The 27,617-nt window shown below is 40.5% G+C and overlaps 1 protein-coding gene across 5 annotated transcripts in view; it reads right to left on the bottom strand.

The window, feature by feature from the left end:
- AXDND1 (axonemal dynein light chain domain containing 1) overlaps positions 1-19,901 on the bottom strand; it is a 79,026-nt gene extending 59,125 nt beyond the window's left edge. For 2 of the 5 annotated variants that reach the window (XM_059875810.1, XM_002694161.6), the window contains exons 1-9: positions 19,574-19,751; positions 19,019-19,211; positions 16,389-16,561; positions 15,503-15,606; positions 12,291-12,411; positions 11,562-11,647; positions 9,117-9,173; positions 4,831-4,933; positions 3,476-3,597 (exon numbers count right to left, since the gene is read on the bottom strand). In XM_059875810.1, coding sequence (XP_059731793.1) covers positions 3,476-3,597; positions 4,831-4,933; positions 9,117-9,173; positions 11,562-11,647; positions 12,291-12,411; positions 15,503-15,606; positions 16,389-16,561; positions 19,019-19,097 — 845 coding nt within the window. In that variant the 5' untranslated portion in view covers positions 19,098-19,211; positions 19,574-19,751. The other 3 variants (XM_059875811.1, XM_059875813.1, XM_059875812.1) reach the window with 3 other exon arrangements.
- Positions 19,902-27,617: the final 7,716 nt, after the last annotated feature.

Below are 27,617 nucleotides of genomic sequence, written 5' to 3'. Positions count from 1 at the left end.
TTCATTGGGAAGCATCAATTTTTAAAACACTTTTTTTAGGATTTTCCCTCATGGCGATATAGGAACAACACACTCTGAAGGGCTTTTCCATTAAAACACAACTACAGGATGAACCTAGAGCCTATTATACAGAATGAAGTAAGTTAGAAAGAGAAAGAGAAATACCATATATTAACGTATACATATGGAATCTGAAAGACAGTACCAACAATCCTACGTGCAGGGCAGAAAAGGAGATGCAGACATAAAGAACAGACTTTTGGACACAGTAAGAGAAGGAGTGGAGAATGCAATGGCACCCCACTCCAGTACTCTTGCCTGGAAAATCCCATGGATGGAGGAGCCTGGTGGGCTGCAGTCCATGGGGTCGCTAAGAGTCGGGCACAACTGAGTGACTTCACTTTCACTTTTCACTTTCATGCGTTGGAGAAGGAAATGGCAACCCACTCCAGTGTTCTTGCCTGGAGAATCCCAGGGACAGGGAAGCCTGGTGGGCTGCGGTCTATGGGGTCGCACAGAGTCGGACACGACTGAAGCGACTTAGCAGCAGCAGGAGTAGCAGCAGGAGAAGGAGAGGATGGGACGATTTGAGAGAATAGCACTGAAACATATGCATTACCATATGTAAAACAGACAGGCAGTGAGAGTTTGATGTATGACACAAGGAACCCAAAGCCGTGCTCTGAGACAACCTGGAGCGATGGGGTGAGGAGGGAGGGGGAGGAGGGTTCAGGAGGGAGGGGTTACATGTGTGCCTATGGCTGATTTACGCTGATGTACGGCAGATGCCACCACAATATTGTAAAGTAATTATCCTCCAATTAAAATAAATTAATTATTTACAAAACACACACACAATTATATCCATGATAAAGCATACTTTCTGAAGTATTACTTCACTCGCAGAAAGAAACACAAGCCTCTAGAAATAGAAAAAAAAAAAAAAAAAAACACAACAGCAACAAACTAAATACAGTAAGCTAACAATGGAGTGGGAAGTGTAACCAGTAAAAATTATTCACTAGGAAAACGCAAGATTAGAGGTAGCCCAGTACAAGTGCTAATGTTGGGCCCCAGAGACCAAGCCTTGGGCTTTCTTCAAAGCAGGCAACCTGGGAGTAGGAGGAAGCTAGGATTCCAGAAGAGAAAAAATGCAAATCATCTCTTCAGGAAGCATCCATCATTTACATCCTAAGGATTTCATGGTTAAGATTAGCCAAATTAAGCAAGCAAAGATTGGAAAACACTTATGCAATTAAACCATCATGAATGAGACTCAGAAGAAACAAAATGGCAAATAGATAATGAACTGATTCATGATATACATGCTGAAGTATCTAAGGGAAATACACTGATGTCTGCCTTTTACTTTTAAGTACACAAAATTGGTGGATAAATACCAGGATGGCTAGATGGACAGATAAGCGATAAAGCAAGAAAAGTATATTAATGGCAGAATCTAGATGTATGTGTGCTCACAGTAAAATTCTTTCCATTTTTATGTGTATATTTGAAAATTCCCATAAAATCCTGGAAAAAATAACAACCGGAAAAAAAGTCAGGTGCCTGCATGCAGAGATAAACATAGATAGTGTCAACCAAAAATAATTACTGTGGTAACCCTATTTCTGTGAGTCTTACTCAGCTTATAACCAATCTGTCAGTTATTCTTCCCCTTATAAAAAACAGCTATTATGAACCTCTGTTTCATATGAAACCCTCCTGCTACAGCAACAGGCCTGAGTTGCATGAAAAGACACACACACAAGCTGATCAGAAAGACATAAAGCAGGAAACTAGTGACAAAGAAACGGACAAGCAAACAGCTAGGGGCTGATACAGAGTATTTCTGGGGCATTCGACGTGTTACCATTTGCTGGGGATATCTATTGGATCCTCCCCAAATCTTGTGAAACAGGGAGGACTCTGTAAGATACCAGCCTGAGGACAACAGATGTCTTCCTCATTGAAGGTGAGCCCTAGCTCTTCAAAAAAAAACTCCTACCACAACAGAAGAGCGTACATTAGATGACGCTGAACCGATAAAGTGTTTCACTATTCCTCAAACACATCATGAATGTTTCCAGCAATCATCCTGAAACCTCATTGTTTATCCCCACCTACTTTGTATTCTTAACTCCAACTCTACCCTATTCTAAATGCTTAGCTTTGAAGCCCTGTGTGCTGTGTTTATTTGCTCAGCGTGTCCGACTCTTTGCAACCCCATGGACTGTTGCTCCTCTGTCCATGGGGATTCTCCCGGCAAGAATACTGGAGTGGGTTGCCATTCCCTTCTCCAGGGGACTGTCCCAGTCCAGGGATTGAACCCAGGTCTCCCACACTGCAGGATTCTTTACCCTCTGAGCCACCAGGGAAGCCCATTTCAAGCCCTATTCTGATCCTATTGCTGGCACTTGGAAGTTAGTATTTTTGTCTCCCTAGTGTCTGACTCAATTTTTGTTAAACAATTCTGGCTTTGATTTCCCTATCTCTTTCTGTCTAGACTTCCTGGAACAGGGCCCCACCCTATTTTGGCCTGTAAAAGCTAACTCCTAAAATCAGCTGGAAGAGTTCCACTCACATCAATCTCTCACTAAAGAAACTTTGGATACACAGTCATCTAGTTCCTCTCCAATTGATTCCTCATCTGTCCTTCCTGACTTTGTTCTTAGAGTGACAACTCAGCCTTCATTTGTCCCAATCCTCATTCTGATTTGGCATTCTGCAGCTCTTGATGGTGTTCCAACTACTTACTCCTTAGTATTCTAATCTCGATCAGTCTCCTATTAATGGCTTTGCTTCTAGTTAATGAGTACTGTCAGAGAGGCACACTCTGTTTCCACAAAGCAGACAGTGGACAAATAGGGCAAACGTATACTGTTAATTTCCATTCAGGAGATACAGATAATCAGAGAGATCTAATCATTTGCCTATGGTTCCAGGGCAAGTAAGCTGCAGATATGTAATCAGAACCCAGCATTCCACTATTCCTTTCAGCTTTTGGAAAGCACTATAGTCATAAGAAGAAGAATTATAGTACTTACAGTATTTATAACCATAATCTATAATAATCATTTGTGTTGAGCACCTACTTACTTCTGTGCTCTCATTTAAACCTCACCACAATTCTATGAAGCATCTTAATGCCTGACCCATAGTAGACACTCAGTAAATAGCATTCACAAGTGAACAAAAAGACAAATGAAAATTTTCACATAGCTATTATCCTCATTTACAGATAAGAAAACTAAGGTACAGATCTTTACCAAGGTCATACACCTAGATGATGATTTAAAACCAGACTGCTCTGTCTTCAGAATCTATCTTTTTCTACTTTTTCACATTTCATTCCCAATCCTAAAAGAGGAGGTGTCAAACATCCCAACAGAAATCAACTTAAAGAAGTTCTCAGATAATATACTTTTACTCTACAAAATTCAGGAGGAAACTGGGATACTCCAGTGACAACTCGAACCTGATTTTGGACAGTAGCTCTCCTCTATCTGCACAGTCCACACTGACTTGTCGAATCAGTTCATGAAATACTGTGTTATAAATGGTCTGTTCCTTCTTTAGTATATGAAGCAGTTTGTGCATCTGGCAAAAGATTAGTAAGACAATCAGTATTTATTAGAGTCTTGCCAGTAAAAGACATCTTAGGGGGTAAGCACTCTGAAGTTCTAGTGTAAGTTTTTGAAATACCTAGATTAATTTGTTCACTTACATTTTTCTTTATAAATATATATAAAAATGATACGTTAATAAAGTGTCTAATCATGTACCTCTTTATATGATGCACTGACAAAGTCACAATATTACTACTATGTTATACCTGCCAAAAATACAAAGCCTGAATTGAATAATTACACATCAGACAAACCAAAATTGAGGAACATTCTGTAGATATCAAAGTTAAGAAAACCAGAGAACAGTTTCAGGAACATGACAACTAAAAGTCCTGTGTGACCCGGGATTCTGAAATAGAGGGGGAAATAGCTATAAAAGCCATTACAGGTACAATTAATAAAATTTGAAACTTGAAAATGACCTGTATTAGATAACATTATCATACCAACATTAAATTTCCTGATTTTGATAACTATATTATAGATATGTAAGAGAATGTCCTTATTCATAGGAAACATACCCTAAAATGTTTGGTGATAAAGATGCATGAAGTTGCCAGCTTACTCTAAAATGGTTCAGGAAAAAACCCATACACATAGAGGATGTTTAGAGAAAGAGAAAGAGAATGATAAAGCAAACAGGGCACAAGGTAAACCATTAATGAATCTGGGTGAAGATTACATTGGAGTGCCTTATACTGAACTTGTCTACAAATTTCAAATTCTATAAAAATAAAACTTTACAAAACAGAAGAGAAATAGCCCCATAAAGAAAAAAATCTATATCTATGTAAGACTGAAAAAGCTCTTTCATTAGGTGCAAAATAAAAGTACAAGTGGTAAGAAAGCATGGCTTAATTGGCGTGTTTTTTAATGGAACATAAAATAAGGGTTTTATAATCAATGGTGCCTTATATTCGGTTAAAATGCAATAACAATAATAAACAATTATACAGTGTTTACCACATGTCAAGCACTGTCCTAAGCACTTTACATTCATCATGTCATTTAATCTCCACAACAACCTTATGAGGTAAATATTATTATCTGTAATTTACAGATGAGGAAATCAAGGCACAAATACATTAAATGACCTGCCCAAGGTCACCAGCTAATAAATGGCAGGGTCAGGATTCCAATCCAAGCATTTCACCTCCAGAGCAAATGCTCTTAACCACTAGTTTTCACTGATGTTTGCAATTACCTTGGTTGGCCCTGTATATTCCTGATTTTCCACACCAGCCCTCTCTAGCATAGTGTCCATCACATCATTCAGTTGGACTACTTCTATTCTTTTATTAGGTTTCCTAAAAGATTAAGAGGGCAGATTTATATAATGAATGTTACAAAAGGTCATGCTCAAAAGGCAAAAGGAACATAATATGTATGAATAAAATGTACATACTATGGAATATTAATGGCATTTTAAAGCATTATACCTGTATGTACTAATCTTGTGGGATATCAATAATACAGTAAAGCAAAATACAAAAACAAAACAAAAAAACAAAAACCAAAATAATACAAATAGTATGATCCTCTTTTTCATAAAAGAAAATAATGTTCTGTTCTCCTCCCTCAAAAAAAATTTTATATACCTACTGTGTAAGATTATAACACAGAAAAATGTAGAGTGATAAACATCATGCTGTTACTATTGGCTACAAGTTGTTAATACTGGCTAACAAGGTGTTAATACCAGATACTTCACAATCAAAAAGAAAATGATAGATAGGATAGATGCCTCCAATGTGGGAGACCTGGGTTCGATCCCTGGGTCAGGAAGATCCCCTGGAGAAGGAAATGGTAATGTACTCCAGTATTCTTGCCTGGAGAATACCATGGACAGAGAAGCCTGGTAGGCTATAGTCCACGGGGTTGCAAAGAGTCAGACACGACTGAGCGACTTCACCTTCACCTTCACAAGGTGTTAATACTGGCTAGAAGTTGAACGGTTCTATGAAGACCTACAAGACCTTTTAGAACTAACATCCAAAAAAGATGTCCTTTTCATTATAGGGGACTGGAATGCAAAAGTAGCAAGTCAAGAAACACCTGGAGTAACAGGCAAATTTGGCCTTGGAATACGGAATGAAGCAGGGCAAAGACTAATAGAGTTTTGCCAAGAAAATGCACTGGTCATAACAAATACCCTCTTCCAACAACACAAGAGAAGACTCTACACATGGACATCACCAGATGGTCAACACCGAAATCAGATTGATTATATTCTTTGCAGCCAAAGATGGAGAAGCTCTATACAGTCAGCAAAAACAAGACCGGGAACTGACTGTGGCTCAGATCATGAACTCCTTATTGCCAAATTCAGACTTACTGAAGAAAGTAGGGAAAACCACTAGACCATTCAGATATGACTTAAATCAAATCCCTTATGATTATACAGTGGAACTGAGAAATAGATTTAAGGGCCTAGATCTGATAGATAGAGTGCCTGATGAACTATGGACTGAGGTTCGTGACATTGTACAGGAGACAGGGATCAAGACCATCCTCATGGAAAAGAAATGCAAAAAAGCAAAATGGCTGTTTGGGGAGGCCTTACAAATAGCTGTGAAAAGAAGAGAAGTGAAAAGTAAAGGAGAAAAGGAAAGATATAAGCATCTGAATGCAGAGTTCCAAAGAATAGCAAGAAGAGATAAGAAAGCCTTCCTCAGTGATCGATGCAAAGAAATAGAGGAAAACAACAGAATGCGAAAGACTAGAGATCTCTTCAAGAAAATTAGAGATACCAAGGGAACATTTCATACAAAGATGGGCTAGATAAAGGACAGAAATGGTATGGACCTAACAGAAGCAGAAGATATTAAGAAGAGGTGGCAAGAATACACAGAAGAACTGTACAAAAAAGATTTTCACGACCCAGATAATAACGATGGTGTGATCACTGACCTAGAGCCAGACATCCTGGAATATGAAGTCAAGTGGGCCTTAGAAAAAGCATCACTACGAATAAAGCTAGTGGAGGTGATGGAATTCCAGTAGAGCTATTCCAAATCCTGAAAGATGATGCTGTGAAAGTGCTGCACTCAATATGCCAGCAAATTTGGAAAACTCAGCAGTGGCCACAGGACTGGAAAAGGTCATTTTTCATTCCAATCCCAAAGAAAGGCAATGCCAAAGAATGCTCAAACTACCACACAATTGCACTCATCTCACATGTTAGTAAAGTAATGCTCAAAATTCTCCAAGCCAGGCTTCAGCAATACATGAACCGTGAACTTCCTGATGTTCAAGCTGGTTTTAGAAAAGGCAGAGGAACCAGAGATCAAATTGCCAACATCCGCTGGATCATGGAAAAAGCAAGAGAGTTCCAGAAAAACATCTATTTCTGCTTTATTGACTATGCCAAAGCCTTTGACTGTGTGGATCACAATAAACTGTGGAAAATTCTGAAAGAGATGGGAATACCAGACCACCTGACCTGCCTCTTGAGAAACCTATATGCAGGTCAGGAAGCAACAGTTAGAACTGGACATGGAACAACAGAAACTGGTTCCAAATAGGAAAAGGAGTTCATCAAGGCTGTATATTGTCACCCTGCTTATTTAATTTATACACAGAGTACATCATGAGAAACGCCGGACTGGAAGAAGCACAAGCTGGAATCAAGATTGCCGGGAGAAATCTCAATAACCTCAGATATGCAGATGACACCACCCTTATGGCAGAAAGTGAAGAAGAACTAAAAAGCCTCTTGATGAAAGTGAAAGTGGAGAGTGAAAAAGTTGGCTTAAAGCTCAACATTCAGAAAACGAAGATCATGGCATCCGGTCCCATCACTTCATGGGAAATAGATGGGGAAAACAGTGGAAACAGTGGCAGACTTTATTTTTTGGGGCTCCAAAATCACTGCAGATGGTGACTGCAGCCATGAAATTAAAAGACGCTTACTCCTTGGAAGGAAAGTTATGACCAACCTAGATAGAATATTCAAAAGCAGAGACATTACTTTGCCAACAAAGGTCTGTCTCGTCAAGGCTATGGTTTTTCCAGTAGTCATGTATGGATGTTAGAGTTGGACTATGAAGAAGGCTGAGCACCAAAGAATTGATGCTTTTGAATTGTGGTGTTGGAGAAGACTCTTGAGAGTCCCTTGGACTGCAAGGAGATCCAACCAGTCCATTCTAAAGGAGATCAGCCCTAGGGTTTCTTTGGAAGGAATGATGCTAAAGCTGAAACTCCAGTACTTTGGCCACCTCATGCAAAGAGTTGAGTCATTGGAAAAGACTGATGCTGGGAGGGATTGGGGGCAGGAGGAGAAGGGGACGACAGAGGATGAGATGGCTGGATGGCATCACTGACTCGATGGACATGAGTCTGAGTGAACTCTGGGAGTTGGTGATGGACAGGGAGGCCTGGTGTGCTGTGATTCATGAGGTCGCAAAGAGTCGGACATGACTGAGTGACTGAACTGAACTGAACAAGGTGTTAATACCAGATACTTCACAATCAAAAAGAAAATGATAGGATAGATAGATACACAAAGATAGATAAGAAAAAAAAGCCTACAGCAAAACAGAGAAATACTAATAGTTAAACGTAGAATATAAAGGTATTTTATATATATTCAGTAATCCCACTTAAAAGACTTGAAACCAAGATCTCAAAGAGAGGGACTTCCTGGTGGCCCAGTGAACCCACAGTTCCACTGCATGGGGCACAGGTCTGATTCCCAGTCAAGGACCTCAGATCCTGCCTGCTGCAAAGCGGGGCCCCCTACCCCCAAAAAAGGATCTCGGTGAGAGATTAGCACTCCATGTTCATTGAAGCTCTATTCACAATAGCCAAGAAGTGGAAACAGCCTAAACGTCCATCAATGAATGAATGAAGAAGAAGTATACACACACATGCAGGAATATTATTCAGCCTTAAAAAAAAAGAAAACACTGTACTCTGCAACAACATGAATGTACCAAGAGGACATCATGCTAAGTGAAATAAGCCAGTCACAGAAGAACAAGCAGGGCTTGATTCCATTCACGTGAAATGGACAAACTCATAGAATCAGAGAGTTTAACAGCAGTCTGCAAGGGCTGTGGGGAGAAGGAAATGACAAGTTGCTAATCAAGGCCGTAATACTTCAATAATGCAAGGTTCTAGAGCTTTGCTGTATAACACTGGGCCTATAATTAACAACACTGTATTTCACCCTTACAATTTTATTAAGAGGGTAGATCTCATATTAAATATTCTTCCCATAATAAAATTTAAAAACAGGAACAAAAAAAACATTTAAAATGGTAGTTTTTAAAAAAGTGTTTTCTAGCACTTTGATGTTATTATAAATATGTAAAGAATCAATATGCAGTTGGACAAAGAAAGCACTGAATAAATGACAGAAATGTAGGTAATCATTGTCTTGGGTTTCTATGATAATTTTATTATTTTTGTGTAATAAACTACCAATAAAAAGGAAAAAATATATAGTTATTCTTTCTTAGAAACATTCTCAAAATAAACTGTACTTACATGGATGGGAAGAGCAATAGCCTATTTTCGCTGTCTGTGAGGAGAGTAGTATATTTGCTGCAATAAATAAGACAGGTAAATGCTTGGCCTATTTATCACATAACAAAACATGAAAAACTTTAGATCTCACAGAATTGAGAAGCTTGGGGACAATCAGAAAGGTCCATTGTTTTACACACAAGATCATACTTAAATGGCCTTAGACATCTACAGACACAGATATAATGATACTTAGATTTAAAACAGTTAAGTAAAAGAGCATTAATCACATTTTCCAATATATCACAATACAAAAATTTCTTTGATTCATTAAAAAAAAAATGACCTATCAAAGGTGGAAGAATGTTCTAAGAATACCGAAGTCAACAAAGTTAAGTGACTAAACAGGTTACAAAATTAATAAGAACTAGAGATGAAACCAAACCCAGTTTTCCTGATGCCCAACACACACATTTGTCGCCTGGAAGTACGTGCCTATACCTAAGTGGGTATCACAATGAGAACCACATGGCAATTCTTCAAATTTATTACTATTTATGTATCTTTTTTCTTCCTCCAGTTGAAAAACATTTACTTTGTTTCTGCCCCCTACTGGAACACAGTTGGTTAATAAGGTCCATTTTCAGAATTTAGATTCGTAAAAAATATTCAGGGACTATAAAGGCTCAAAATAGTTTCAAAAGTGAGTGTGTGAGAGGGACTAGAAGCAATGGTACCCTGGGAGCAATGAGCATGCCTAGCACCCAGATCTTGGTTGCTGAGAACTCTTCTCCACGAAAAGGAAAACAGTACTTCTCGAAGAAGTGACTCGTAGCTCATTTCAGAGCTGGAGCTGGGAAATCCAAGACGAACCTGAAAATCTCACTGAGCCTGAAAATAAGAGAACATTCAAAGAATGATGGGCACGTGCCTAAAGAACACAAGAGCCAGCTCAAAGGAGCTGGCATTAGCAAAATCAGGAAAAACGTGAACATCAATGATAGCAAAGAAATATGACTCACCAAAAAAAGGGAGAAATCCATGAATTTATATTGTAAAACAGCAGCTAGTACATACAAGAATGATGGAGCTAAAAAGTCATCAACAGGATCTATAACTAGTGCTTTGTAAGGAAACACACACTGAAGTATTCGGTGGCAAAAGGTCATGAGGGCCTCCAACTTACTCTTGAATAGTTTAAGAGTGTGTGTGTGTGTGTGTGTGTGTGTGTATTAAAGCAAATGAGGCAAAACGTAATTAATTACTCAGTGAGTCAGGAGAGAGTACATGTCTTATTTTTGTAAGACATGTACTCCTTGTCTTATTTTTGTAACATTTTTATAACATTCCTTGTCTTATTTTTGTAACATTTTTATAACTTTAAAATTATATAAAAAATTAAAAGTCATCCCCCAAAAGAGTTGCATTTAGTTCCCTTTGGCAAAATACTGTTCTGAAACCCACCATTATAAGGAAATGCCATATAACATATGTACTGGATAAGGTGAAATGAATGACAGCTTCTGGATATTTTACTATAAAAACTAGTCCAAAGTTTTAGTTTTTCAAATTTCAAATTATGAAACATTCAAGTATTGTTTCGGAAAATAAAGCCTTTTTCAACCTCATAAAGCAGGAATCAAAGAAAACTGGAAATGACTAGTTTGAAGTGTGGAGTTAAGCCCTAGAGCGTGCATTATGAGGTTTCAACTTAGAGGGCTACTTTCCTTTGTTATTGCTCAAAACCATTTCTAAAGAAGAAGCAAGCACTCAGAACAAAGATCTAATTTTTTTTCATTCAAAATTAAACAACAGGAAAAAGAAAACAATTTAATCACAAAAGTCTCAACTTTTTAAAAATCGAAATATAACTGATTTACAATATAGGTTACTTTTAGGTGCACAGCAAAGTGACTCAGTTATATATATATTTTTTTTTTCAGAATATTTTCCTTTATAGGTTATTACAAGATATTGAAGATATTACAGGATATTGAATATTTTATAATCGCACAGTTCCCTGCACCATACAGTAAATTCTTGTTGCTTCAAACTCTTTTAAGTAAGACATTTTTCATTAGTTTTTGATACTGTCCTTAAATTTTATTAGCATGGTAAGCCAAACATTTATTCATTTCATTGTAGATATTGACTAGAAAAAGGCTTCCCTGGTGGTTCAGTGGTAGAGAATCTGCCCGCCAAATGCAGGAGACACAGGTTCGATCCCTGGGTTGAGAAGATCCCTTGGAGAAGGAAATGGCAACCCACTCCAGTATTCTTGCCTGGGAAATCCCATGGACAGAAGAGCCTGGCGGGCTACAGTCCACGGGTCACAAAAGAGTAAGACACAACTCAGCAACCAAACAACTGCCTAGGAATGTGAGTGAATGCCTCAGGTTCCTCTATGTCTGGGAAGCAGGAAACAGCTCAACTTGTCAGATATTCAGCATATACCCCAGTACTCACTCATCGAAACACTCTAAACCTGAAACTCCGGTATTTGACACAATATGAAATTCTTCAGGAATCAATGTATCTGTTAGCTTCTTTGGCTTAAAAAGAAAGAACAAGAATAAAAACATTAGATGAGTCATATAAATCCTAATTCCTATCCCCAAAGGATACTATTTATTAAGAGATTTTGATTAGAGAAATAACACTTAGTAATATGGGTCATGGCAAGGAATAATAAACTTTTAGCAGAAAACAGGTTAAAAAATTAACCATGAATTAAAGAACAATCTTGGTTTTAGTATTAAATAACAAAGAAATCTATTGACTTGAAAATTCAAGAGTTATTTCAGATTTACCTTAGCAACCTGCCAAAAATAAGAATTCTACAACTTTTTTTTCTGCCTTTTCTTAAATTGAAATCTAGCTGATTTATGATGTTGTATTACTTTCAAGTACTCTACAACTTTAAACTGTGGGTTTCTTAAAAAAAAAAAAAAAAAAAACCTAGGCTCCTATACTGTATTTTCAAGATTAAATAGTTGTAATTTGGAAAACTGCTAAAGATACATTTGATCTTCTCCCAGTAAATTCCCTTTTCTAGAAAAAATTAGAAAGTGCCATGAAAAAACTAGAAAACTTAAACAATGCAGACCGTTAAGAGTTTTCACATGGCTTTATAGTTTGAGGATTTTTTTAAGTAGAGAGAGGGAGAGGAAGTTATTTGTCAAATACTTCATTTACCTTATGAGGGACAATGATACCATCACGTGCCTGCAGTGCATGGTCCGTTTGTGGGGGACAAACCACACTCTCCCTCGTCTCTCCTTTAACATATTTAACATCATACAGAAAAGAAATATCCCTAAGATTAAAAAATAAAAATTTACAAAATAAGTTTTTTGTTTGGCTACTGGATAAAAGTGGGTAATGCCCACACACATCCTTCTAGTGGGTAAAAAAGGACACAAAACTGGTCTCCTTACCTCCTATTTTACTTAGAAGGCTGAGGCATTAGGGTTTTCCCCCACATCCGTCCTCTTCTCCACCTCAAACTTCTTTCTCCTTTCCTTCAACCTCAGATTAAGATGTATTCTATTCCCCAGGATTATTTCCTCCACTTCAGTCCTTCATTTCATCTTTGCCCACATCCTTGGGGATCTCATTCCATCAATTATAATTTCTGTGTGTTTCCTTTTCTCTTGGAATATTCCCTCCGGTCTATAACTCAGGTCATTTCTGCTTCTAAAAATCTTCCCTTGACTGTGCATTGTCATTAAGTTACCTTGATCTACCTCGCACTTTCTGCTCAACATTAGACTTCTTAAAATTTCCCTGCAATTCTGATTTCATTCCCATCTCTCTGCTAAAATCATTCTCCAGAAAGCTGAGGATGACTTTCTACAGTTAAGTCACCAGTTCTCATCTTCCACTGTTCTTCTCAGGTATTTTCCAGGGTTGATCACCTCACTTTCTAAAAATACTCTTCTCTCCCCTGCCCTCTGTATGACTGGACTCCCTTGGTTCCCTCGTCCCACCCACTCCCTTTTGGACATCTCTGTGACCTCCTGCCTACCAAATGGAAATGTTCTCCAACATCCTAGCCTCATTCCTCTGCGCTTTCCCTACACTTTCTCCCTTGGCTATACTATCAAATCTCACCTTATCATACTTGTTACTTCTAGATGCTGCTGCTAAGTCGCTTCAGTCGTGTCCGACTCTGTGCGACCCCATAGACGGCAGCCCACCAGGCTCCCCCATCCCTGGGATTCTCCAGGCAAGAACACTGGAGTGGGTTGCCATTTCCTTCTCCAATGCATGAAAGTGAAAAGTGAAAGGGAAGTCGCTCAGTTGTGTCCAACTCTAGCGACCCCATGGACTGCAGCCAACTAGGCTCCTCCGTCCATGGGATCTTCCAGGCAAAAGTACTGGAGTGGGGTGCCATTGCCTTCTCCGAACTTCTAGATACGACTAAATAATTCTCCCGCCATTCTAACTTGTCATGCTTCTGTAATCCCTAATTCTGTCAGTTAGCACCGCCACTCTACTCATCAAAAATCTCAGCATCCATAATTGATTCTGTCCCATCCTTTGTCCTCAATATCTGTCACTAACACTTATTGATATTATCATCACCCTCCTCTTGTCTCTTGCCAATGCCAAATCAGGATAACCTTTGCCACGTAAGGTATGTATCCACAGGGTCCAAGGACTCCAGTGAGGACATTTCAGAGAGGCCACTGTCCTGTCTTGCCACACTACAGATCTTCACATTTTAAAAAATTCCTACTTAGATGACATTTGACATTAACATTTCAATGTCAGATTATTGCTGCACTCAGAGCTAATAATTTTTCAAAGTACTTCAAATATCTCATAACTACTAATTATTAAATGTTAATAATTAAAGTCATGGTCCACTGGCATAAAATAAAGTACCAATACTTATGACACCAGAGCCCCAGAACACAGAAGTCCATAGCCTAAATTTCTGCCACTTTTTCTAGCACTGAGACATAACTGAGGAATAACACCTTATATTTACACAGCAGTAACAGCAGTGTACAGTTTTACAAGTGCTCTTACATTCATTGACTTCCCTGGTGGCTCACACAGTAAAGCGTCTGCCTACAATGTGGGAGACCCGGGTTCAATCCCTGGGTCAGGAAGATCTCCTGGAGAAGGGAATGGCAACCCACTCCATTATTCTTGCCTCCCCACCCAAAAAAGGGGCTCAAAGAAATATATGAGGACTTCCCTGGTGGCTCAGACCGTAAAGCATCTGTCTACAATGAGGGAGACCCAAGTTCAATCCATAGGTCAGGAAGATCCCCTTGAGAAAGAAATGGCAATCCACTCCAGTACTATTGCCTGGAAAATCCCATGGACAGAGGAGCCTGGTAGGCTACAGTCCATGGGGTCGCAAAGAGTCGGACACGACTGAGCAACTTCACTTTCACTTTATATTCATTATCTCATTTGTGTTTTCTATATCCCTGACAGGTACACAAAATAGAGTAAGTCTATTATTCCCTTTTTACAAATAAGAAACTGAACTCAGAAAAAACAAATAATCTACCCAAGTATTAGTAACTGTAAACTCACTATTAAGTGGTCTTCCAATAAGGAGCATGGCAGGAGTGAGTTTTTTTTTTTGGAGGGAGTAAATTGATAAATGAACCACACACAGAAAATTAGATCACAATCTTCACAGGGAAAATATTGACAATTTGGATATTTTTAGGAATGATATAAAAACAACAAATATAACTCGCTGATTTGATCACTTCCTTGATGGTGGTGCAGTGGCAGAGAATTTGCCTGCCATGCAGGAGGCGCAAGAGACCTGGGTTTGATCCCTGGATCTGGAAGATCCCCTGGAGTAGGAAATGGAACCCACTCCAGGATTCTTGCCTGCAAAACTCCATGGACAGAGGAGCCTGATGCACTACAGTCCATGGGGTTGCAAAGAGTCAGACATGACTGAGCAACTGAGCACACACACGTGTAAAGGTTTAGGGTTTGCTCTGAGGAAAACCAGGGGCTAACAAGCACTTATTTTTCAAGTTTTCGCATGTCATAAAACTGTTACCTAGTTTTTCTCAGAAGTGCAAATAAAAGAGGCCCTAAAGACGTTCTGCCTGATACTGTCCCTCCCGCTAGGGTACAACAAGGGACAGGAGAGTGAGGGGACAAGCACACAAAGGCACAGCAAAGCAAACTTAAATGAGTGAAACGTCACAAGAGCCAGCTTCCGCTGCCTCCTACTGAGAATAATCATACACAAAAGGTAGACCCATGCCCTCTTCAGATTGTATGCTGGTTCATTAAAGATACTTCAAGCTTTAAAACCATGAGTCTGTGATTTTTCCAGTTCTGCTCCTCCCAAGGAAATCATACAAAATGAGATAATGACTCTGTTCATCTGCATCTACCCCACTATCTTCCTTCTTTACCTTCCAGCTCCCGTTAGGGAAACTGGATGGTCAATCAGGTATTTGAACTTATTTCTTCGGACAGGGTTATGCCAGACGTGGTCAACAGAGCGAGGAAGAGTACCCTGGGGAGAAAAAAAAAAACATGAATACACAGCAGAGGGCGCTCTAGTCAAATGAAATCTATTCTTAATCATTTTTTTGAGTACATTAAAGGCATTCGGATACTGTTTAGAAAAAATATAATTCTTATTGGATAACAAGAAGAATTATTAATGAAACTAGAACAACTTAATAGTGAAAGAAAAATATCAAGACTCCGGGCTTCCCCGGTGGTACAGCGGTTAAAAACCTGACTTACAATGCAGGGCACAAGGACTTCCCAGGCTAGGGAAGACCCCAGAAGCCTCAGAGCAACCAAGTCCGGGCTCCACAACTACTGAGTCCAGGAACCACAACTAACAAGCCCACATGCAGGAACCAGTGAAGCCTGGGCACCCTAGAGCATGCGCTCGGCTATGACCGAGGGGCCACTGCAATGAGAAGCCTGTGTGCTGCAAGGAGAGAGTAGGCCCTGCTCTCTGCAACTAGAGAAAGCCCATGTGCAGCAACCAAGACCGAGTCAGCCAAATAAATAAATAACTTTTTTTTTAAAAAAGAAAAACATCAAGACTAAGAGTGGTAACGATCATTTAGGTAAATCACACAGAAACAGGTTAATGGATATACTCAAGTATTTCCTTGAAAGTATTCATGCAAAATATTTTAGCTTTCAATGTAGGAATTAATTTTAAAATATCCTTAAGACAATCTGGAATATAAAACATATTAAATAAGTACTTAATGAACTGGATGTCAAGATAAATGTTCCTAAGTACTTTATACACACACATACACACACACACACCTTTGGAGTTTTAATTTTCTTAGGAGGCAGTAAGTTTTCAGGACAAGGACCAGCATTGGCCGCATTGGTCAGAGAAAGCAGAACTTCCTCAGGGATGAACTCATTTTGAAGGGAAGTAGGAAGGGGTTGTGACCGATCCACCAAAATTTTTTTCTCCTTTAGTTCAGGAAGTCCTAAGAAAATAATGGGAAAGAAAAGCTTACTGTAGTTTTTTTGTTTTAGTCAGTTAGAGATTTCCAGGCTGTCTCATCAATCCTATATATATGTTGCTGACAGAGAGAACCATTGCTTCTGGTTGTCAAAAATAGCAACAATATTTAAAACACTGAATCATCTAGTCAAGAAAAAAAAACAACTCATACTGTTTGCCCTACTCATGTTACCGAAATCACAAATCGTGTGTGTCCTATGCACAGTGAGGCCCATCAATATTAAACGTTAATGTTTGGAACAGAGAAAGGTTTATTACAGATTCACATGAGGAGATGGGTGGCTCATACCCTAAGAATCTCAAAGTTACTGAAAGCTTTCAACAAGTCCCTTTAAAAGCAAAAGGGGAGGGATGGGCGTGGTTAGTTGTTACAGACTTCTCAGTGTCAGATTCTTTGTTCTTAAGGTCCGGTCATGGTCAGGTAGTGATGTTCCTGTAAATCTCTACCAGATGAATGGTATTCTCTGTCCTGACAAGAAAGAGCAAGGTTCCAAGGTATAACTTTCACCCTCCAAGGTCCCGATCCCGGCCAAGAGGAGACAGAGCTCAGTTGGCAGGTTCCCACACCCTGCCCAGCTGTCATCCATGAGGGAGCCAGGCATCCAACCCAGATGGCCCTCTGCTTCCTTAGGCCGCCCAAGTGGGGTAGACCAGGTCTCACAGATTGCGACCTAGGCAGACAGCCATTGCTCTTAGGTCTCAGAGACAGGGAAGGGAGAATTTCACTGCTGCCTCAAGGCCTGGACCAAGGCTAGTGGAGGGCCTTAATGAGGGCTTTGGAGCCCCACAGGCTGTTCCCTGGACCCTCCAGCTCACCTAGGCCCAAAACTGGGTAAGCTGGAGAGCCTCCAGGAGAAGACCTGTATCTGTCTCTTACCTCACTCTCCACCTAATGACCACCACACCACTGATCCTTGATTGAATCACTTCCCCAATGATCCCTCATTGACAGTTATCAGCGGGCCACTGCGGTGTTGACCAATGGCTGAGAAGGACAACTGACAACCCTTCATTGGTTGCAAGTTGGTTGCTTGCAAGCGGGGCGCACTAAGGCACCAAGCATCAGCTGAGCAAGACCTGTTGCCTAGTAACAGGGTGTGGAGTAATGAGGCACAGTAATGGCTGGCTGCTAAGGGCTGCGCTCATTCTGCTCTGTTACACTCAGATCAGACATGAGTTAAAAAACTCATGTACAATGATAAACCTCCATTACTCCAAATTCAAAACTGAAAACAACTCACTTAACTTGATCAGTTAACTGGGACAGCATAAAGATGATGGGAATGTCTATTTACCCTTTGATATGAAAATCACAAAAGAAACCTCTTCAAAACTGTCAAATTACTTAGTAATTTTTTCTAAGTTCAAAGGTGAAAATTCAATTGGAACATTTACAGAGTGGAAGGGATTTGAGTTGGATTTAACAGTAGAATTGCGATTGTTAGAAATGAAAAGAGTAGAAACAGTTCAGTGCAGTCGCCCAGTAGTGTCCAACTCTTTGCAAGCCCATGAACTGCAGCATGCCAGGCTTCCCTGTCCATCACCAACTCCCAGAGCTTGCTCAAAAACAAACAAACAAAAAAAGGAGTAGAATAATCTGACCAAATTAGTAAGGTAACACTCAGTACAAAGAATGTTCTGCAGAGTTCAATGAGGGCAGATGATATAAAGAGAAGGTGAACACCTAATATAGGAAAAGTCTCCTATGTAGTTAGTCAAGGAGGGCTGGGCTGTCACTCTCCTTAAAGAACTCTCCACTAATCTATGCTTCTCACATAGCATGGTTTATTTTAATTTTTGTAAGGATGTATCATGCTTTAATGAACATCAGAACACCTAAAGTTCATATTACCAAATCTTTATCTCTTGCGAGTTTGGGATGGAGTCAGAATATCAGAAGAAATAAGAAAAAAAAAAAAGGTAAGTAGATTTTAGCAGAGTCTCTCCTAAAAACAAGATGTAGGTAAGCTGGAGGAGGCTTTAACATAACAAGGGGAGAAATGAGTCTGGCAGATTCTTATTCTAGAACAGATCTGCACATCTATATATGAATGAAAATCTTATATAAGTACCTTCATTCAGAGTAATTACTAAAACCTGATACAAACTAGTTCCTTAACAACAACACAAAAAACCCAAAACCCCAGAAAGTACTGTTTCAAACCACCACTGGTACTTAAAATAGGTTGAATTTAGAACAATATAAAACTCATCAGCATTTGAAAAAAAAAAAATTACAATCCTTATGCCGAGTAGGACTGCAAAATATTATAAAAGGCAAGGCTTTTGATTTTATTTAAACAAGTATATTGGTAAAACAAAATTAATTAAAGTATCTGAAATCTCAGATTAAGGAAAAAAGTGAATGGTTGTGATTTCTGATTATGGGCATGATTACTTATGCCTTGACGAACGTTACCTGTCTCTTCCTTGGATGCAGAGATTTTCAAGTTTTTGCCCTCAGGTGTTGACGTGGAGGGTGTTTTCGGGAGTGACATTATAAGCAAGGCCTAGCACTCTCTGTAATTAGTTGAAATACCCCTCCGGAAAGCTAATCTACAAACATATTACCGGCATACAGTACTTGGGTTTGGCAGAGCTGCAACACAGACCTGCAGGGAAAAAAGAGAGACACAGAAGGGAAGGGAGGGAGGGATACCCGATTAGTGTTCATGTTAAATTTGGAGTTTACAATTCATCTACCTTGGGTTTTCTTTGGGGAGATTTCTGGGCTCTCCCAAGATATCTGATGCAACTAAAATACCTGGGCCCAGGCCGGGAAGGACACCCTGGACCCACCCCTCCGACCACCGGCACCACCTAAGGGAGCCCCTGGCTCGAGGCGAGTCGGCTGGATCCCGGCTTCCCCACAGGCCGCCCTAGCGCTCGCAGCTTCACCGACTCGAGGTCGGGCAGAGCTCGACCTCGTTTCTGCCGTCAGAAGTGATGGGAAACGGACACTTGCAACCCGTACCCGTAAATTGTGTTTCCCGCCAGACATCTTGTCGCCACGCCTTCCCCCGGACGCCTTCGTGTTGTCATGGAAACCCAGGACCCCGCGCCTTGGCAACCCTCAATGGCGGCTGCCTTCGGCGGTGCCGGCGGACGACGGAGACGGCTAAGAAACAGTCTCTCGGGGATCGGATGTGTTTTAAATCCTAACTCACTTTCAGTTGCATGAGGAATAAAAACGTTTAATCGAGCCGTTCTCACGGAGTCAGAAAGTGGATCCCAGGGCTTCCGAAGCAGGTGGGCGCCAGGGCGCAGGCGCTAGCCAGTGTCGCTCCCCGCGCCCCACCCCCTCGACCTCCCCACTCTCTCACCTTGGGACCAAAGGCGGGGTCCGACTCGAGCGAGTGTTTCGCCGTCCCTTCATTCCACTTTTTTGTTTCCTCAGTTTTTCCAGAAGCCAAATTCAGGGGAAATGGGGTGATCAACAAGTACTGAGTTCCCATCAATCCTTTCAACTGAGGCATTATTGCGGATGCTGCCTCTGTCCTTGGCATTTCCATCGAGTCTTCCTTGGATACTTCAGAGCCACTTGCATCCGCGCCCCTCATACCCCAACCCCTACCACGACCCCCACTTTCCCTGCGGGCGGAAGGCATTCCTAGGTACAGAACTTTTTAGCTGGAGGTCGGTGGGGAAATTGCACCTCAGGCAGAAACAACCCGATCAAATCGTTGGGTCTTACTGCTTAAAAACCTGTTCACAGGAAGTTATGTGATAAATACATTGGAAGAGAGATGCTGAAACCCCCCTCTCAACACCACCATGATCGGCTCTGCTGTACCCGACCCACAGCAAAGCCAATTGACTGACATCTGATTATGATAAAGGAAAATACACTTTATCGCAAGGTGCTAAGCAAGGAGAGCAGGCTCAAAAGACCAGAATTCCCTGATGGCTCTCAGTGAGGTTTTCAAAAGCAAGGTGAGAAACTGGCCACAGGCACCTGATCAGCTTGTAGACATTTTTCTGATTCATTGCGGATTAGTGGTGAGTTAACCACGTGTTATTTCAACATCAACCTTACTGTTTCAAACGGTCTGGGGTCTATGTGCTTTCATGAGCATTCACTGTCTTCCCACTGGTGGTGGGGTTATTATCTATAAAACAACTGGAGGATATGGCTCAGAATATTTATCTATAGCCTTTGAGTAGGAACTAAGTGTCCTTGACTTGCTTAAACTGTTATTTTATCTCACTTGTTTTGTTTCTAAGTGTTCTCATTTTTCTGAATTTGCTCTTTGGAACTTGGGGAAGGCCTAGAAGGCTAAAGCTTTTCTACAAACAGGAGGCAGGGGATGTGGGGTGGGATGTCTGTCCCCTGGAAAGCCTCGGAGTTCTGCTGCCCAGATTCAGGATCATTTTGTATTAAGACGGAATCTTAATGCCAAGTAGTGCTGGTGGAATCCCTGCATTTAGATGAAGCTGTTTAGGTGTCATGTCAGGGGCTCTGAAGAGCTGCAGTACCATAGTCCTTTATGTCTCAGTGCAGAAAAGAATTTAGCAAGAGGCAAAGTGTTGGAGAAGACTCTTGAGAGTCCCTTGGACTGCAAAATCAAACTAGTCAATTCTAAAGGAAATCAGTCCTGAATATTCACTGGAAGGACTGATGCTGAAGCTGAAACTCCAATACTTTGGCCACCTGAATCAAAGAACTGACTCATTGGAAAAGACCCTGATGCTGGGAAAGACTGAAGGCAGGAGGAGAAGGGGACGACAGCTGAGATGGTTGGATGGCATCACCATCCATCTGGATGGACAGGAGTTTGAGCAAGCTCCGGAAGTTGGTGATGGACAGTGAAGCATAGCGTGCTGCGGTCCATAGGGTCGCAGAGTCGGACACGACTCCAAGTGATAAATGTGGGACTTCACAGGTGGCCCAGTGGTAAAGAATCCACCTGCCAATGCAGAAGACACAAGGGACTCCAGTTCAATCCCTGGGTCAGGAAGATCCCCTGGAGTAAGAAATAGCACCCCACTCCAGTATTCTTGCCTGAAGAATCCCATGGACAGAGGAGCCTGGCAGAAGTCTAGGGAGTCGCAGAGTGTGACACAACTGTGCACACAAGTGATAGATAGGAAATGATTTATTAGAATAGGATACTTGTGAGGTTTACAAGTGGGTGGGAAATTTCACACCAGGAAAACTTGCTGGGCTACCGTTTTACAATCAAAGGAAAAGTGGGGAGGAGAACTTCTTTGACTTTCTTGAGTAGACATCATGCTTCCATCATCAGCTCCTCCTCCAGGTTGAGCAGGGGAGTTTTCTTGCCCCTACATGGTCAGGCTAGGTCTGCAAGTTACTGTTCATGTGTGCAGAGACCATGTCCTAGGGATTATTAACTTACTGGGCTCAGGGGGCAGGATGTGGGTCTCATACCACCATTACTTTATTATTTGGGGCATGTCTCATGCTTTTGTTGCATGGTTTTGTTGCTAAGCAAACCTGCTCCATTGCATAATCATTAACTTACAGGGGCCTCCCACAATTTTTCTATTTACAACCCCCTGGTGGGATTAGTTTTCATCACTTATTGTTCTTTAGTTGCTAAGTCATTTCCAACTCTTCTGCAACTCCATGGACTGCATCCCACCAGGCTCCTCTGTCCATGGGATTTTCCAGGCAAGAGTACTAGAGTGGGTTGCCATTTCCTTCTCCAGGAGATCTTCCCAATTCAAGGATCAAACCCACATCTCCTGCCTGACAGGTTGATTCTTTACCACTGAGCCACCTGGGAAGACCATGTCTCTTTACTCTGTCCCTATCACGCCCTCCTCCAGGTGGTTTACCCTTTTATGCTTAAAAGCGGGTAAAGGGCAATGATTGAAAGGTGGTTACTTCCAGGTGAGAAGGGACATAGGCCTGCCTGGAGGAGGAGTAAAAACTTGGCTGAATGTCCATTCTCTATTGGGAGAACTGCAAGTTAATGTCATTCTGGTTAGCACCATCCTTTTAGCCCTCTTAGATGTTAAGTATTGGAGGATGAGTCTACAAAAAATTTAAGAGAAATACAGCAGTAAGCATTAGAAAATCATTAAAAGAAATTATGACCATGATTTTGAAGATTCAAACCGTTTTACCCCAAGCAGTTTCCAAATCTGGAAGAGGATCACTTAAGGCCTCAATCTGTTTTAGTTAGGCCTAGAATGTTTTATATTTGAGGGTCTTCTCAGTATAGATTTAATCTCTTTATTTTTTGTTAACATCCTTTGGTGATGAAAATGGCTTCCCTGCCCCTCGAGGGACAGAACTGTTTTTTGGTGTTAGTTATATAGATGGCATCTCTAGGCAAAGCCACTCGTGGACTTGGACCCCAGTGGCGTTTTGACTGTGAAAGCATCGAAGGCTGAGGGACCCCCATCACTCTCTGCATCTGAGGCATTTCCTCTTCCAATGCCCTGTTGGTCACTCAGTCGTTATCTAGTCTTTGAGGCCCCATGGACTGCAGCCCACCAGGCTCCTGTCCATGGAATTCTCTAGGCAAGAATATTGGGAGTGGGTAGCCATTTCCTTCTCCAGGGGATCTTCCCGACCCAGGGATCAAACCTGGGTCTCCTGCACTGCAGGCGGATTCTTTACCATCTGAGTCACCAGGGAAGCCCCTCCAAAGCCCTGGCTGCTTGCAAAGGGCCCATCGATTACAATCTTCGCTCCCGATGTCTTCTGTCCACCCAGGGCACAATGATTTTGTCTGGGTACCCATGGGCCTTGTGGCCCACCATGGCCAAACAGCACAGAAAGCCTGGTCTCCCCTTGGTTGTCCTAAGTGGACAAAGCCATTGTCAGCATTTGGGCCTTTTGTTTATCTCTCTGGGTGCACTCCACCTTTTTGGTCAGATCTCTGTTATTGAAAAATCAAATAAACCAGTTGGACCAAATTGCTCATAGGGGTCTGAGGACCAGCAATTGTTTCTTAAATTTTGTGTCTGATGTCTGGGGCAGACTGGGTATGAAATGCATAGCCAAAAGGGCCTGTTCTTTGGGAAAGGGGGATCCACATTTGTATACTTTTAAAAAGCTTTCACTAATCTCCCTTGAAAAAGGGCAGAATTTTCATCTGGTCCCTGTTGTACTTCTTCCACTTTTTTCCTAATTAGCAGGCTTCACTGTAACTTTTTTATACCTTATTAAAAACAATCATATGACCCCATCTATCCCTATCAATAAATTTAGTGATTTCATCGTGGATCTGCCTTGGGGACAGCTTTGTTCCCCACCTGGTGTACTGAATGGCCCTCGTGGGCTTGGGCTGTCATTTCGTCAGCATGGATTCTGGCTACCAGTATCATATGCTGTTCTTTCTCAGGGGTGTAGCAGTGAGATAAAAATCTGTAAATTCCCCCTGGTGCAATCAAAAGATCTGATTAACCAGGTGAACTCCTGTGTGAAATGATCAGGGTCCTCAGAAAAATTCCCCAACTTATCTGCCAGATTTAGATCAGACACTGAAAAAAGTGCATTTCTTGATTTTTATCAGAAATGTCTCTTGGAGGCAGAACCATAGGGGCACTTAGTGATAACTTGCATAGCTATAGGTAATAGCTAAACCGAAAATTACCCCCTTGGTTAACCTGGAGTACAAAGGTCTCTCCTCACCCTTGGGTGTGTTTCCCCTGGGATAATCGCCTTGGTTGGAACAGCCATTTCCATAAATACAGAAGCTTTCACCAGAGCAATAGTTAGCTATTGAAAAGTTTTCTTCTCATGTTAAAATCCACCATGTAATTTAATTAAGAATTCAATGACTTTTCTAATGCTTATTGCTGTATTTCTTTTCAATCTTTTTGTAGATTCATCCTCCAATGCTTAACATCTAAGAGGGGTAACTAAAAAGGATGCTGCTAACCAGAATGACATTTGACTTACAGTTCTCCCAACAGAGAAGGGACAGCCAGATGTTACCCCTTCACTAGGCTGACCTACGTCTCGTCTCATCCAGAAGTAGCTAATGATCGATTGCCCTTTACCCACTTTTAAGCACAAAAGGTTAAACAACTGGAGGAGGGAAATAGGGACAGAGTAAAGGGACATGCAGGTGATTAAACAGTTAGTCCCACTAGGGAGTTGTAAATAGAAAAAAAGAAGGGGGGAGACCCCTTTATGATTACTCAACAGAGCAGGTTTGCTTAACCACAAAACCATGTAACAGAAGCATGAGACATGCCCCCCAAATAATAAAACAATGGTGGTGTGAGACTCATACCCTGCCCAGTGAGCTCAGTAAGCTGATGGTCCCTAGGACATACTCTCTGCACACATTAAAAAACAGTAAGCTTGTAGATCTAGTTTGGTCATGTAGGGACAAGAAAACTCCACTGTTCAACCTGGAGGAGGAACTGACGATGGAAGCATAATGTCTGTCTACTCAAGAAGGTCAAAGAAGTTCTTCTCCCCTTCCCCACTTTTACTCTGATTATAAAACTGTAGCCCCAGTTAAGTTCTGGGATACAGCCTTTCTCACCTGTCCACTTGTAAACCTCACAGTGTCCTATTCTAATAAATCACTTCTCTCAAAATCTCTCACTTTGCCTCTTGCTAAATTCTTTTCAGTGTTGAGACATAAAGGACTATGGTACCAGAGCTGTTTGGAGCCCCCCCCAAAATGACACCTAACAGTTTTGTATATGCCTCTAGTCTGAAAAACCAATGTCAGAAGGGCAGAAAACTTCTCTTTTCAGTCGTCGTATTTCTCAATACCAAGCATAGTGCCTGGCACAAACACCTTCAATACGTGATGTTTCAAAATCAACTGGACAGTTCTATTGCTTCATTGCTTCTGTGTTTATATGCTTAGATCTCTGGGTTTGGGGCTAACAGCTGATAGAAATATGAGCAAAGGGTTGAAAATAAAAACAATATAATCTCTATGGCCCCTTTTAATTCTAAACACCTTGGATGTTTAGGCTACTTCATTAAGATAAACTAAAGAGCACCACAAAGCACAGTGATTGATGTATCTGCTAGCATAAAGGCTGGCCTTCTGTTGGGAGGGGCATATTCACTGCAGAAGTGTGAATGTAATAATGTAGAAATAAGGAAGAAAGCATTTAGAAAAAATGGAGTACAAAGATAGTTTTAGATTTTTTTTAAAAACTACCACTTCTGAAATTAGGCCTCTATTTTTCTCAAATCTAAATTAGCTATTCAGAATAAGTCTTTACAGGGAAGACAAACTTTATTAAGGATTTAGTAGATTATATGGCTTGCACAGCTTTCCTACTAACCTAAAGCTTATGAATTTTAGCATCTATTGACTTTCAAACTGGGCATTAAATTCAGGGTGGGGAAGAGCACCAGTGCACCAAGCAAGAAGGACTCCTCTGTTTCAACCAGTGTAGCCGTATTCTACCTTCTTTAAAAACTGGGTTCCAGCACTCTGTGACCTGACAGAGGCTTCAGTGAATCCTTACATAAGCTTCACTAATAATATTCATTTATTCTTCAAAACATTTATGTCCCAGTTCCTTCCATTTCTGAGCCATCAACATAAAAGCCTGGAGATGTGAAGAATATCCAAGGCAGAGCTTTCTTTGACAGTAAACACACACACACACACACAACTACTACATAAACCATATAAGTTACATGGAATTTTCCATTAGTAAATAAGTCACTTAAGCTTTATTAACAGAAGTATGAACTGTCTTCCATTTAGAGATTTATTCTACCTTCTAAGACTAGAAGTATTCTTATATTGGCACAAGAAAGGCCTAATAAGTCTCCTTTACCTCCACGATTTCTAAGTATTATATACACTAGTTCTAAACACTTAATACTTAGGTAAAAGCAGAAATACTTACATAATTCCACAGAAAACAAAAGTATTTTTTGCATAAAAGACCTCAAAAATTCATAACTTGTACCTTTTTTAGGCTAAGTAGGCCATGTGACCAACTTTTACAACATAAAATGTTCCATTATATTTCCTATGAAGACTTCAGGATTCAATTATTCAGGCAAGTAAAATTTCCTCTTAGAAGTTTGCCACCCTACCCTAATACTAAACAGATAAATCTGAAAGTAATTTTGGAGTTGGCAACAGGAATGCTTTTAGCAATCTTGTTACCAATTCTATTACACGAGAGTCTATTATATCAAGGTGCAAAGCCAATGCATATCACCCTGCGAATCTATTTAAAAGAAAAGTATATATTCTTGGGAGTGTGCAGGAAACATTTTCCTTGCCCAGGTCTTTTTTTTTTTTTTTTTTTTTTAAGGATTCCAATGAAATAATACTAAGGATTTAGGTTTGAAATTTATGGAGAGTAAGAAAATAATGAGGCCCTATTTCTACCAGGGCTACTTGTTTGTAGCAACCCTGTAAGGTAGTTATTATCCCCATTTTACAGAGAAGGAAAACTGTGGCTCTGATAAATTCAGCAACTTTGGGTCCCACTGCTGGTAAGTATGAGGTTATCTTAATTACAAGTCTGTACATGGACTTTTTTGTTTTTGCCACACTGGTGGTTTACAAACGGGGTATTCTGAGTAGCAGGAAATGGGTATAACCAAACAAGAAGGGCTCCAGCCCTATATCCCGATCTGAACCAGAAGCAGCTATATTTTATGTTTTATATGCTGGGCTTAAGCCTAACAATTTAATTTTTCTTAAAAGGTTTCAAAACTAACATATTTAAACTACTACACTGTATTATGTATTAGGCCACCTACTTACCACAGATATGCTAGTTTATCTTCGTCATTTTCCCCCGGAGAGAACAATGAACTTTATTCAAAATTACATAATTCTACACAAAACAAAAATATTTTTGTATAAAAGGCTTCAACAATTCATAACTTACATCTTTTTAGCCTATGTAGCCCATGTAACAAACTTTTACAACACACAATGTTCTGTTATGTTTCCTATAAAGACTTCAGGATTCAATTTTTCAGGCAAGTATAGTTTTTATATTATGATGAAAATTGCCCATACTAAATGAATTGCAGCCTTGGTTTTCTAATTAAGCTCTAACATGAGGAAGCAACTTTACCTAGGCAATTGCAG

This window comes from Bos taurus, chromosome 16, assembly GCF_002263795.3.
Source record: "Bos taurus isolate L1 Dominette 01449 registration number 42190680 breed Hereford chromosome 16, ARS-UCD2.0, whole genome shotgun sequence".
In the NCBI taxonomy this organism is placed as follows: Eukaryota; Metazoa; Chordata; class Mammalia; order Artiodactyla; family Bovidae; genus Bos; species Bos taurus.
The sequence above is the reverse complement of the archived record's forward strand: the minus strand, read 5'-3'. Positions and strand labels throughout refer to the sequence as shown.